Source organism: Apostichopus japonicus, chromosome 13 (genome assembly GCF_037975245.1).
Source record: "Apostichopus japonicus isolate 1M-3 chromosome 13, ASM3797524v1, whole genome shotgun sequence".
Lineage (NCBI taxonomy): Eukaryota > Metazoa > Echinodermata > Holothuroidea > Aspidochirotida > Stichopodidae > Apostichopus > Apostichopus japonicus.
In genome coordinates, this window is record NC_092573.1 from 23,409,277 (window position 1) to 23,422,866 (window position 13,590).

Consider the following 13,590-nt stretch of genomic DNA (forward strand, 5'->3'; position numbering starts at 1 on the left):
AACTTTATGAAACGTACATGAAACCTAGATGTAAAAGAAGCAAGATTTTATTGCCAATCCGGGACTTTTAAAGATATGGCAATTACTTTTATTAAAGATAAATTCATTATTCAGTGGATGTTGATTTTCCAGTTTCTGAAATCAAAAGTTTGCTAGCTGAGGTATAGTCTAAATGAGAGGATTTTTCTTTCGTTCAATTTAATTAACTTTTAATGTTAAACATGCAAAAATGTGAATTGTAATGACTTTACAATTTCCCGTCATTCTAAATTTGGAGCTACCACAAACAAACGTTCACGTATCAGAGGGTAGGTGTTTTAAAAAACATGGAACTGATAATATATTGGAGAAGACTTAAATTGTTTCACTCCTCTTTGCAACAAAAAAGTCAATGCCGCGAAGTTCAATCGCACATGTCTCGGACAGACAAAAACAGCGAAAAAGGAAGTCCCGTCACAGTTACATACAAAGAAGTAGGCGGGACTTAGACCGTAATTTTGATGACGTAATGTTTTGCTCAGGCAAAAACTCTCGGGAACAAAAACATTGCTGTGTGTGTGTTTCATGTCTAGCGCCGTGGATTACAATGCGGTGCACCGGTGCACTGTAGCCAACATTATACACAATAATACAGCTGTGCGGGTTTGCTTGGTAGAACTCATAACGCAATTAGGCTAAACACGACATTAGATGTTTAGTTATTTCCGGGAAGATCTACCCATTAGCCAGGCATCTGCTTTCTCTTTCGATAAAAGTTCTTTGTTGTAGATATATTACGCTACGTAGCAGTGCATATATGAAGGGAAAATGTCCCGGCGACTGTTGCTTCTGGAGGCAGATATCCAGGCGGTAATCGCTGCGTGCAGAGCCGACCCAGAGAATACCTTCTGTGGTGAGTAAGGTTCTTAATAAACCCACCACTGTGGCCTAGTCCTATGGTAATTAATCACTTTTATAAGTCCCATAGTGTTTGATAAGTACTGTATACCTTACATTCACTACATTGACGTAAATATTAATGAATTTGGTTTCTTTAGTGAACTGAATCATTCACTTAATTGGGTTAGCTACGTTAGGCTAATTCCTTTAACTTAGGTTAGGCTACAGTACCTTCCTTAGGCCATATATGGTTAGCTTCTTTAGGCTATGGACCTAATTTAAATGAAGAAATTATCCTCAATTGACCTTAAGTATAGGCTTTCTGTAACTAACACTGTACATTTTGACTGAGAACTAGGCCTAGGTAAACCTACAATATAACACATTATTATGGACTAGGATAATACAGATGACCCCTCTGGCATCTAGCTTTTCTACCATTTTTCATCAACTTACCCTCATGGATACCCAAACAGTTTTCATGGACCTGGAAGTGGCTATTCCTTACCGAAAATAAAATTACCTTAAATCTTGGGATTTGTACCTGTGTGGTATGAAAAAGACATTACCTAGGTATGCATAATTTGTTTGGAGTGTGTGATCTGCATAGTTGATCAAAACTGCAGACAAATATATTGGTTACGTAAAATCTCTAGCTTGTACAGTAGCTGATCTGGTAGAATTCTTTGTAGAATTCTGTTATAATTTCATGAATTCTTCTCAGTTTCTTTCGGAATCACAAGGTAGTATATTTTTCTCTAAGTTGCTGAGATTTTGACCGAAAAAGGGATTGATCCTTCATCTAAAGAGATTTCTATGGAAAATGAATCTGTTACTGTAGCCTAGGCCAAAGCAATAATGCAATGTACAAGGAACTGCTGTGATGTACAGTGTTTGCATCATGTTGTATTGATTTACTATATCATAATTAGTACTGATAATACTAATACACCATTCAAGTTTTGCTCATATTTTCTACTTTGAATAATATTCCTTGCCCCCCCACCCCCCTGCCCATCGCCCCTCAGGGCCAAAAGCGATGTTGCAATATTTGATGAATGTATTGAAACAGTGGTTTGCATTGTTTTGTCAACAATTTCTGAACTATTAGTGAGCACTTAAAAATAGTTGTCAATCGCCTATAACTCCAAGCTTTATGAAAAATGTGGTTTTATGTTTTTCTCTTTGTGTGTGTGTGTTCAACTTGGTAAATTATTTCTAAATAAAAGGAAAGAGCAAATTTAACCTGATTTGAAGATTTACAATTTCATTATTTTTTGTATGAAGAATTCAAGTTTTGGAAATATTTTAAAAAGAGTACCCTTGACCCAAGTCAGTGCTGTGTTAGAATAGTACTAGCCTTTCACAGAGATGAGTATTTTTGGTTGCAAATTTCAACATTTAGAAATTGAATGAAAGCAAAGTTTGACGAGAGTTTGTAGTTTTTCTTTCAATTGTAAGTCCTTTGCTCAGACATATGTGTTAACCAAGGAAAGGTAAATTTGGTAGAAGAAATGAAAGATATTAAAACACATTTGTGTTGTGAGATCATGATACCAGCAAAATTTCTGTGGAAATGTCACAAACACTGGTTCTCTATAAATTTGACGTTGTCTTTATAGCATCTTCCTTCCAGTCCTATTCCTTCCTGAAACATCAGATCCTGGCTTCCTTTCTTTCTTCAACCTACCCATGCAGCTCTGTCATCTGTGCTGAATCCTTTCTTTGGGGTCCAATTTCAGATTTTGCAATTATAAAGGGTTAAAAATCCAATTGAGCGGCTCATTGTACAGGTTCATAGTCTTGCAGATGTACATACATGTACATGTTATATATCAAAGAAGAAGCATCTTGCTGGAGCAGTGACTACATCTTGGCAGGGTTATGATGATAGTTGGTTAGAATAGATCAATGGCAAATAAATCCTCGACTACAAAACCCAGAAGTGAAATTGAATTCTTTTCAAAACTGACAGGTCAATCAGATAGCATTCATTTTGAAATGGGATCAAAATGGGAAAAGAAAGAAGAAGAGGGTATTATGGTGGTATACTTTCATTAGGTGTAAAGTTCCATCACTATGATGGACAAGCTAATGTCATACCAGTAATGACTGTATGTGCATAGTTATATATATCACAGACTACATGAATACTGAACAAACATGGCACCCAGAAAGAATGTTTATAGAACAGTTTAACTAAATGGTTGCCCAACCAGTTGTCCTGTTCATTTGAACTCAAGGTAAAAGCATTACAAATGCAGGAATTTTTAGGAGATTTCAGGTCAGTAACCCAATCTCTTGCACCGCCTGCACCTGATTGGACAAGTGTTTGGAAAGCACAAAAAAACCAAAAAAAAACCCACCCCTTCATATCAAGTACAATGTTTGTGATTACATCATAGAACTTGCATTCTACTACAGTGTAAGACAATTTTTGTGACCCATTTGCTAGTCATGGCCCTATTGATTGCGACCCACCTGTGGGTGATGGTCCCATAGATTTTGACCCACTTCTGTGATAGTAGATGTGGATCACAGCTAGAGTGTAAATACAGTGTTGTTAAGTCTGTTCAAGCAGACTCTCTGATCATCTTTTGCATATTTTGTCATCTCATCCTCAACAATGAGTGCAGGAAACTGGTTGCGTACATTGACCACCTGGAAAGGACTTTTATTGTCCAACCAAAAAATGTATAGTCGCCCTGGCAATTGTTAAATGTTAAAATATATTTATGGTTAAAAAGTTTTTGCAGATTCAACTTTTCCATTTCCTTAACATGTCAAAAGTGTTAACATTTACTCTAACAAGGTACCACCTCCCCCTCCACCCCCCCCCCCCCTCCAGCCTGACCCTCGCCAATCAGTGACACATTTCTGTGAATAATTTGTAACCTACTGTGTGAGAAGTTTCCTTAAATAGTGCTGGTTTGGATTGCAAAGGTCTACTGTAGTTCCAACTCAAAATACAGACTGGTGTAAACAGAAGGAAAGCTAATGTTATAGGATTGTGTTGCCTGCATGCTTTACACCCCAGTCACATTATATTTGTTGTCTGACTGGCCTGCTCTGTGGTCGTTAGTATTTGTGAGCTCCAGCTGTGGATAATTTGGCTCCGTCTGTGATATTTCTCGCTAATAGAACAGACACCTTGTGAAAGCTCTCCAAAATCTTTCTAGACCTCTGTGAATGTGTCGGTGGCATTGCTGCATCCTTTCAGATGTAATTTCATCAAGGAAGGATCTCTCTTGTGGCCTGTGGGTGTAATTAAGTTTTCTGGAAAAGGAAAAGCCCCAAAAAAAAAAACCAGCTCAGAATGGTTTCTCTGCAGTAATCAAGGAATTGTACCAGGAGAAAGGTCTCTACTGATAAGTAGGGAAAACAAAATCTTTGACCATTTGGCTGACATGATCTTTACTGTACTGCAGCTGTTATGGGACAATGACAATCTTCCACGATTACATTCATTTCTGGCCACTGAAATCAGGGAGAGGTGTTACAGATTTTCAGTGAGTATTCACAAAGGAACTAGTTCGGTTGTTGTAAAAAAATGTGTGGAAAAACTGGTCAAAAATCTGCCAGATAAAAAGAGAAAGAAAAGAAACAAACAATGCTAGATATCTATTGTAAGACACTAATTCTCATAGAGGTAACCAGATGCCATCAATTCTAATCAGTTAAAAAAATTAAAAAATAATGTGTCAGGATTTAATGATTGTTTTTATAAAATTTAGGTCTAGGGAGATGTTGTGGATTAAGTTAGCTTTAAAGGTAAACATTTCATCTCGATTCAAAGGGTGCAGTATCATGATAACTAGCCTATCCTGTTCTTGCCAACAATGGCTTCCACCATGTAAGTTAGATCAATTGAAAGCAGTCTCTAATAGGTATATCTGCATATAGAACCATCTAATGGTTAAGTGGTAAGGTAAAAAGTTAATTGCCTACAGGTTTGAATATTTCACTGTGACATTTTAGCAAATAAAAAAAAAAACACAATTCTTTTATCAAGGCTAGACACATTCAATGCCTAAAAAACAATAGATCTGCATTAAATTTGAGTGGGCAGAACGAAGTAGCCTCCAGCCTTGGCCATAAAATGAATTATTTAAAGACGAATGATTTTTTAACGTTGCATAAGATTGGTTCACATCTTCTGCTATTCTTGTGATGGCATGGATGCATGCTCATTAGATGGTATTTTTAGCTCATACCAGCATGCTGGTGTGAGCTATTGTTACAGTGCGGCGTCTATCACTCTATCATTCTATCACTCTATCACTCTATCCGTCAACAATTGGTAAAACCGCTCCCATTCGCACAGTGTTTGATGGAATTTCATGAAACTTGGACACAAGGACCATTGGGTATAGGGCCATCAGAGATGGTCCAAAATTTGGGGTCAAAGGTCATCTGTGGGCCGTAATGGGCCATTTTGTGGAAATACGCAAAATGCTTCTTCTCCTACAGATTCCATGGTACAATGTTGAGGGTTTGTCACGATAGTACTATGGTAGTTTTACCTTCAGGGTGTTCATGAATTTGAGATCAAAGATCAACTAGGGGTCTTTTGTGGCCCGGGCCGCGGCCTTATATTTTCAAATTGCTCCTGTTCGTACAGTGTATGGCCAATTATAATGAAACTTGGTCACAATGTTCCTCGGGATGAGAGTTACGAGGGGTGTTCGGAAAATTGAGGTCAAAGGTCATTTAGGGGGTCATCGGGGGTCATTCTTTGTAATATTTTCAAATATCTCTATCTCCTCAAGATTTTAATGGATCATATTTCAAAGTTGAACTGATGATTGTTGGATTGTGTATGAATAAGGTGATGCCTAAAAATTTTTGGTCAAAAGTTAATTAATTACAATTAATCCCCATTGTTTAAAAAAATCTGAGCCTTCACTTTTTGCCAAAGCTCCTTTAATTTGTCTCCCAGTGTCTGCAGTGTTTGTTTACATTTGTGGTTAAGCTCTGCACAGGCTGTTAGTGGAATTAAAGCAGGACTGGGAGTTGTGATTAACTGTTGAACTGTAAGCATGAGAGCCCTATAGCCAATCAGCACTTGCCGATTCTTAGAAGTCTTTGAGCCTGAGGTATGTAGGCAGCTTGTGAAGTTCTGACTTGTAGGGAGTGCTTGTTATGTCTGCTAAGGTAGAGGGGAGAAAGTTTAATAGGGTAGGTCAGTGGTATTGTTTGAGAGAGTGGGTAAAATAGGATTTAAAGGGGAAAATAGGAATTATAGCCAGTGGTGTGGCCTGGATTCTGCTAACGGAGGGGGGGGGGGGTATCCCTCACGGGCCCAAAATGGTTTTGTGGGCCCTACATTTTTCAGCTCGAAAAGGTTTGAGCTTCTGCACCATTGGTGCTCTAGTTATCATAAAAATGAAAAAAATCATGGAATTCTACTTCATTTTCTAAAATTCATGACGTATTGTGTAACATTGGTTCTCATCTGCTGCTATTCTTGTCATGAAATGGATGCATGTTCATGATATTCCTTTTATATGTTATATATCGTATTGTTATCATAAAGTCATGGAATTTTACGTAATTTTCTAAAATTTCATGACCAGTAAACTGATCTACATTCACCGAAAATTATGACTTAATAACCATCACACACATCTTCGTCTGTGGGAATCTTTTTATATTTACTGTATGCCAGTACTGTATACTGTAGCTAAAGCATACAAGTATATTTATTAGTGACCGTTTCTTCGTAAGTGTGTACCTTTAAAGATTAAAATGGTTAGATATCTTAGTTACCATGGGAACGATTACCCTGCACATCCTGTAATTACATGTGGCATTAAATCATTTTCTTTTTTCACATGTTCATATCTTGAAAAATACTGAAGTGCTAGAAGCATCTCTCCAAATTAGCATTCAATATTAAGCCCTTAAAGCCCAATTTTTGTTAAGTGATTATTCCTGTGTGTGTCTATATAAATTATTCATATAAACAAACAATCATAAAAAAGAAAGAAAAAAAGGCCTTGCTGTCATGTATATAAAAAGAATAGAGCTTGAATGCTTGAATTTTTGTTTCTTTCTATGTCTGAAGGTATTTATAGCCATATTGATAAAGCATAATGCCTAGATGTATATTGTACCATGAAAAAATGGATTTAAGCTTGCTGTAATTGAAATCCAATGAATAGATAATCTACACTTTTTTTAAATTAAAAGGCTCCTTTTTGTATGGTTCATTTGGACGTTTTTATAGAGTTTTTTAGTCAATGTAAATTGTCGTTTGTAGTAGTGACTTTTCATATAATGCAAAACACTAGAAAAGGCTGTCAGTCAAACTACCTGGGGTTAAGATTCCTTTTGTATTGGTTTTGAGAAGTTTTGTGTCAACAAATTTAACTAAGTGCAGTTTTGGCGGCATGGGTAAAGTAATAGAAATGCTTCAGGCACCTTACCTGTACCTCACCTCAAAATGGTCACCCATACTGTAACAAATTCTTGAAACGCAAACTCCAGCGTCAGTGTTTTGTCCCCAAATATGCTAGAAATATGCTAGAAGGTCAAACATTGGTCACTAACACTGAACCTTTGATAAAAACGTTTTCTTTCCACCCTTTCATATTCCTTCACTGAAAAAATGATTTGTCTAAGTTAGCATACCGAAAAGAGAAAAAAAAAACATAAGATAATGTTTTGATACTAAATGTTATTTTTGGTTTTAATGTACTAAGGGTGTGTTGTTCATGGATGAAATACATTATTTAAATGAGTGAAAATGACAGTGATAGTTGTTACAACTAACGGAAACCGCGTAAAAACGGTAGAATTTTGAAAGAATTTTTTGAAATAACCATTCTCATTAAAAGAGCTAGACCATGCCTAGATGTGAGGTTAGTAATGAATATGCAACACTCAACAGTGAAGGTGTCATTGTTGTAACATATGCATACTACTCAAGTGTTAGCATTAGAATCTAAGTTTGAGTTATAATGTTGAATTGGAAGCCACCTGACGTGAAGTTGTAACCTATGAGCCCATGCGGGTTATTCCCACATTCGAGGTCGCTTAGCATCGTAAAAATAACTGCCTCACGTCATGTACTTATATAATTAGCTCCACGGTCCGTCAGCACTGATCCGTACTGATAATGGTAATGCATTGGTAAAGGTATGCATACTGTACATATATACTACACACTAATCCTGTTAGTAGTTTGCTATACTAGTAGATACCAGTTGTTTTTCTTCTTGACTTAATAATAGTTTTATCACCGGTCAACTGATTTAATATCATAGGACGTTGGAAGTGAGATTATTGCTGAATTGATATTTACAATAAAGATGGTAAGTCAGTGTTCCTTCCATCGGCTTCATCAAACATCAGTTAGAACATGGGCTAACTGTTCCTTTAAGTGGTAGCCTAGGTCTTAGTGTAATATTAGTCGCCTAGTAAAAGACCTAGTTCTAATAAAGTTTAGGCCTTATCAGAGAGAGATTGTGTAGATGATCGAAGGGCTGTGATACCAAGTGTAGTATTATGTGTGACCATCAAGGCTACGTTTTGCACACTTATTATTGTTGTCGCTAGTCTGTTAGTGACGATCAGCTATTCTTCAAGCAAGGAGAGCTTTGTTGGTACTGAATATGCATTACAGTCCGTTCTCTCATTGGTTTGTTTGAATCAAGAGGCATGGCGTGACAGAATACATTAATGCAATCTGTCTTCACCAAATGAATTTTTTTGATACTTGTGATTATTAAATTCTTAATTAATGAAATGTTTTTGGCAAAATTAGCTTGGTGAAACTGAGGATGAACACATCTTGCCATGGGAAGTACATTTGACCTGTTTTGATCATGAGTCATAACTGATTTGTGGTTATTCTCATGAAAGAGTGTATTTTTGGGGTAGATCCATAATTTGTTATTGCATCTTGAGAAGGCTCGACTGATTAAAGTTAAAATCAACTCCAAAGAGCTGCATCAAAGCCAGATGAGAGTAACAATAGAACTAAGAAAGTTTGTAAATATTTGTAACCTAACCCACTAGTTACTGGTACCATGTACTAGACTACAAAAAAAGGCAAAAAGTGCACATTCTTGGTTTCGGTGTTCACTGCATATTGCTTGGTGTGTATTGTTTGGTATGTACGGTGGCTTAATAGGGACATCAGGAGAAAAAAAAGTGTCCCCCAAATCTCAATAAAAGTTTGACTTTTTATCTCAAAATGTTGACTTTTTATCTCAATTTTTTTCTCTTTCCTATGTCCTGATTAAGCCACCGTAGGTATGCAGTAATTTACTCTTTTTTTTTTTTTTAATACAGATACGGTACTGATGTCTGTAATTTAGAACCCATGCGCTGTGTACATTATTATGCAAATTAAGTAGAAAATGCACGTTCCTGACTCAATAATTCAGAACCAGCTGTGTACATGGTTATTGGTTGGATGATTATCTGGCATATTGTTGACATAAAACATTGACCATCAGACAAATAGACACATAGAGTAACTTTTACATAATATTGTGTATATTAATAGAGCCTGTGGAACTTTTGGACTACCTTGGTCAGGGAAATGACAAGGTCTGTTGAAAAAGTCATCGTTGAATCGTTTGGAGAGACGATAACATATGGGGCAAAAATCTGCATTTTGTAGTCTGCAGTTAATGTGATGAGCTTTAAAGAATCTTGATACTTCTTTAGTAAAATTAAGAAAGATTGTACTCGTTACAAAATTAACTTTGTGTCATATATTGACATTTGTATGATTTTCCAAATTTTGTGGCACAGTTTTTTGTAGTAATCTATGTCTATTGTACTAGCAAGTGCAGGATAACCTTAATCTGGGTATATTTATTTGTAAGCTTGTACATGTACAGTACATTAAAGCCTCATTATGCTTTTAGTGTGTTTAAACATATAAGCAAATGGATTCCCTCAATCTACCATCTCTTAAAATGGTACTATTGTGTAAACAACTAATCACACAATCATAACTATGCACTTTTTTTTGTGGTCCCTACAAGAGCTGGAGAGCTCTGTTCTGTACTATATCTGCTGATATGAAGATATGTCAAGACCTGAGAGATAGTTCCATTCAGAAACTAGTGCTACCCACCACTGTACTTTAATAGCTTTCTGTTAATTATCTAGCAGAGGTAACGATAGGAGAAGACTAATTTTGCTATCTTCGTTGTCAAACAACTCAACGTCCAATGCAAATAATAAAACACTTTTGCTTTCTCGCTAAAATCGGTAAAGATTTCAAATTGATTGTTAAAAAAGAAGGAGAAGAAGAAAGGAAAGAAAAACATGAAATGATAATTTGCCCTCGAAGCCATTGTACGTTAGCTATGGTGATGTCAGGGGATAATGTAAATGTACAGTAATGATAACATTCATGTTGAGGTTTATTCCCTTTATGTTACACACTAAGTACTTTTCTGCACATGTGTAAAAAGACTCACTGACAGTAGAATCAAGTGCTTTTGCTTTAAAAAATGTCATGAAATTTTCTGAACCTGTGGTACAACCATTGCGGGTTGGTTGTCCAAACAGCAAATTTGGTTGTCTGAAAAAGTAACAAAGACCAAGTAATGTACACCCCCCACCCCTTACACTGAAGGAGAGATGTGTAGGTTGGTGAATAGCACACCAACTTTGGGGGTGATACTAGTCAATCCTTTTATCTTATTTGTGAGTATTCCATGCAGTTACAAATGCAATCTGAAGTGGATGTAAAACACTGGTTGTCCATCAGACAACCTGTACAGCTGCTATTGGTTATCCAAACAGAAATTTGGTGGTCTTGGACAGCCAGAATACCATTGAAACTTTGCTCTGCAATATGATTGTTTGTAAACCTGTTTTTCTAAAATCTCTACATTTTATGTAACCAAAGTAAAGTAACACTGGGTTGTTTAATACCAGATCAATTGCCAAGGATGTGACACATTGTAGAGAATGTAGACCACTGAGTCTCTCTTTTCAATTTCTCTGAATCTTTTTGTCTAAGAAAAATAATTCCTTATGAATAATTCATTAATTATTTGGAAGCGATATTCATTCAGTCTTCAGAAAATGTGTAATTATATTTTAAACATTAGAAATGTTGGTGACCACAAAAATATGCGTCCATCGACCGCCGTGCTGTCGTCTGTGTAGGAGTCCTGATCTTGTCCCGGAGACCTAATCATGTCCTCTTACAGTTGGTAACCAGTGTTTTGGTTGTATTTAATTGTATGTACTCATATACCTGTGGTACTGTACATATATGGATCTTGCCAATTCGGCAAGTAGTTCAGTGTGCATTTCCATAGCAACGAGGTGAAAAATATAATTTTCCTTTAGCCATTAAAATGCAAAATGATTGTGTTAAAATGCTCGGTAAAGAAGTGCCAAACATGCATCACCCTGAAATAACTAGCATCCCATACGACAAAACATCTCTGGATATCAAAGTTAAGTGATAAGTCACTGTCAGACAAGGAGGGAACAGCATTATAGATTCTGTTTTCCTGAATGGTTTCTGTCCCTCGAAGGATACTCTAGAAAACATCTATCATGTTCTCAGTGCTTGTGATTATTACTGCCAGTGTTGTTAACACTGTCGTACCCGATGAAGTTATTTCTCGGACAGTTTTGGATCAAGTGTTAATCGCTTTTCATCAAAGTTACGTAGCTACGGACAGAACATCAACTGGTACAGCAGGCTACATTTTCTTCTTATCAGAGAAAGCGTCTGGTGAACTAGCAATACATGTACATATTGTTTGTTGATTTTTCATGTCAAATATGTTTTGACTTTTTTGCTTGATAAATTATCTCGATTGTTTTATTTACAGGTATTGAGTCAACAGAAAGGGCTATCAGCTTCCTTCACATTGCAGGGGAATGTGAGGCCACCAGCTTCAACCTGAATATGAGCGAAGATTACCCAGGTAAGACCAAGGACAACATTTCAGTGTATATATAATATCTTGAGAACCTAATGTGGTACAGTACATATTGTGGTGCACTTTGAGACATTCAACAATTTTTTTTACAATAAAACTAGCAACCCAATATATTTTAGCTCCACTTGAGGTGTGCTAACAAGTCTCTGGATCTGTAAGTTGCATAGAAGTGAAGTCACAAGATGTTGTAAAAAAAAATTGATGTGAGTATATTGTACACTGTAAGGACTTTATCACCAGTTGTGGCAGTCCTATGGTTGTGTGTCTATGTCATAATTTAGGCAAGTGCAGCAAAGTTTTCTGCCAGGTATTTACTGTAAAATGTGTCCTGTGACACTAATATTTACTACAAAAGTAATACTATAGTTTGTACCTAAATTTTAAACCAACATGGTGGCAAGAAGTGATGATACTAGGGGTTTACCAATGACTGCAATCAATTACTGTACTTTTAAGAGACTAGCTCAGCATTATAGTTTTTTACATTTTATTTTGGGTATATATTCAAATCTCCATTGTTTTCATAATTTGGGAAAGAGGACAAAAGCAGGTGTCAAAATGCAGTAAGTTTTCTATGGTAGATATATTGACTTATAAACAATTGATTTGTCACCTACAGTGGCTGCTGGGAAGGCATATTGTAAACAATATAGACCTACTGTATGCTGTTTGCTGTGCACATGGATGAAGGTTTTCTTAAAATCCATTCACCTGTGTAAAAGTCTACGTTTTACCAAGGTGGCTTGAAAATATACAGTATATTATTTTTGTGCTCTCTGCACATTAGGTAAATGTTCATTTCATAGAACTTTCGTACAAAAAAATATGCAGTCTTAGACAGTAAGTCAAGATGTCTGGAATTCTCTAAGATAAGTCATATAATAATCAGGGAGACTAGACAATTGATTCAAGAACGCAGGTGCCTACGGCAGGTCATACTGTTTTTACCCATGATGCAGCATCCAAGAGGCCGTAGCCCCTCAGATCCATAAGTGTCTGGTAAAGTGGTTGACTCATCAGTTTAGCTAGCAGGTGATTAAATGCAAAAAGAATCTGCAATGAGCATGTTGCTTCATGTTTGTGTGCATGTGTGAGTATGTGTGTGTTTGTGTATATATATGGGAAAGAGAGGGAAGAGGGATAAGGGGGGGGTGGCAGGGGGGTCTAGGATGAGGGCCTCCAGGGCAGGTACTATGCTCCAACATTTGACTTCGGTGTATCAGTACAAGTTTCCTATTGAAGTTAATAATAAATCAGGCAGCTATATTTACGATGCTTAAGCGACCACAAATGTGGGAGAAGCCCTCAAGGGCTTATGGATTACAACTTTCACGTTGGGTGGCTTCCAGTTAAACATTTTAACTCAAGTTTGGAAAATCAAAATTAGGAAATTTTTCAATTTAGAAAAAAATCATTACAGATAGGAAAACCGTGGATTGCACTTGTATTAAAAACCCACCTTACTATGACCCGGCCAGGGATCGAACCCGAAACCTCCCGATTGCTAAGCCTCATTGCTTCAAATGCCACCGCCTTTATCCACTCGGCCACAGCACCCGTTACCCATGATAAATCAGCTTGCAGCCATTCACTCTGTTATAGAGAAAACTTTTTCATTTCTTTTTTCAGATAACACAATCCTTACCTGTTCCAAATGCGGTCACGAACCAGCATATCTGAACGAAAGAATTCCAATCATTGTACAGAAACTCGCTAAGGGTAAGCAAGAATTTCAAGGCTAGAAACATTTGATATTGTGTCATGACAATTTTTGAAGCAG

At 36.7% G+C, this 13,590-nt stretch overlaps 1 protein-coding gene across 2 annotated transcripts in view; it reads left to right on the forward strand.

The window, feature by feature from the left end:
• Nucleotides 1-583: 583 nt before the first annotated feature.
• Nucleotides 584-13,590, forward strand: part of LOC139979091 (protein mono-ADP-ribosyltransferase PARP6-like) — a 66,060-nt gene continuing 53,053 nt past the window's right edge. The window contains exons 1-3 of one of the 2 annotated variants that reach the window (XM_071989755.1): nt 584-892; nt 11,700-11,795; nt 13,440-13,529. In XM_071989755.1, coding sequence (XP_071845856.1) covers nt 808-892; nt 11,700-11,795; nt 13,440-13,529 — 271 coding nt within the window. In that variant the 5' untranslated portion in view covers nt 584-807. The remainder of the gene's footprint in view (nt 893-11,699; nt 11,796-13,439; nt 13,530-13,590) is intronic. The other variant, XM_071989754.1, reaches the window with a different exon arrangement.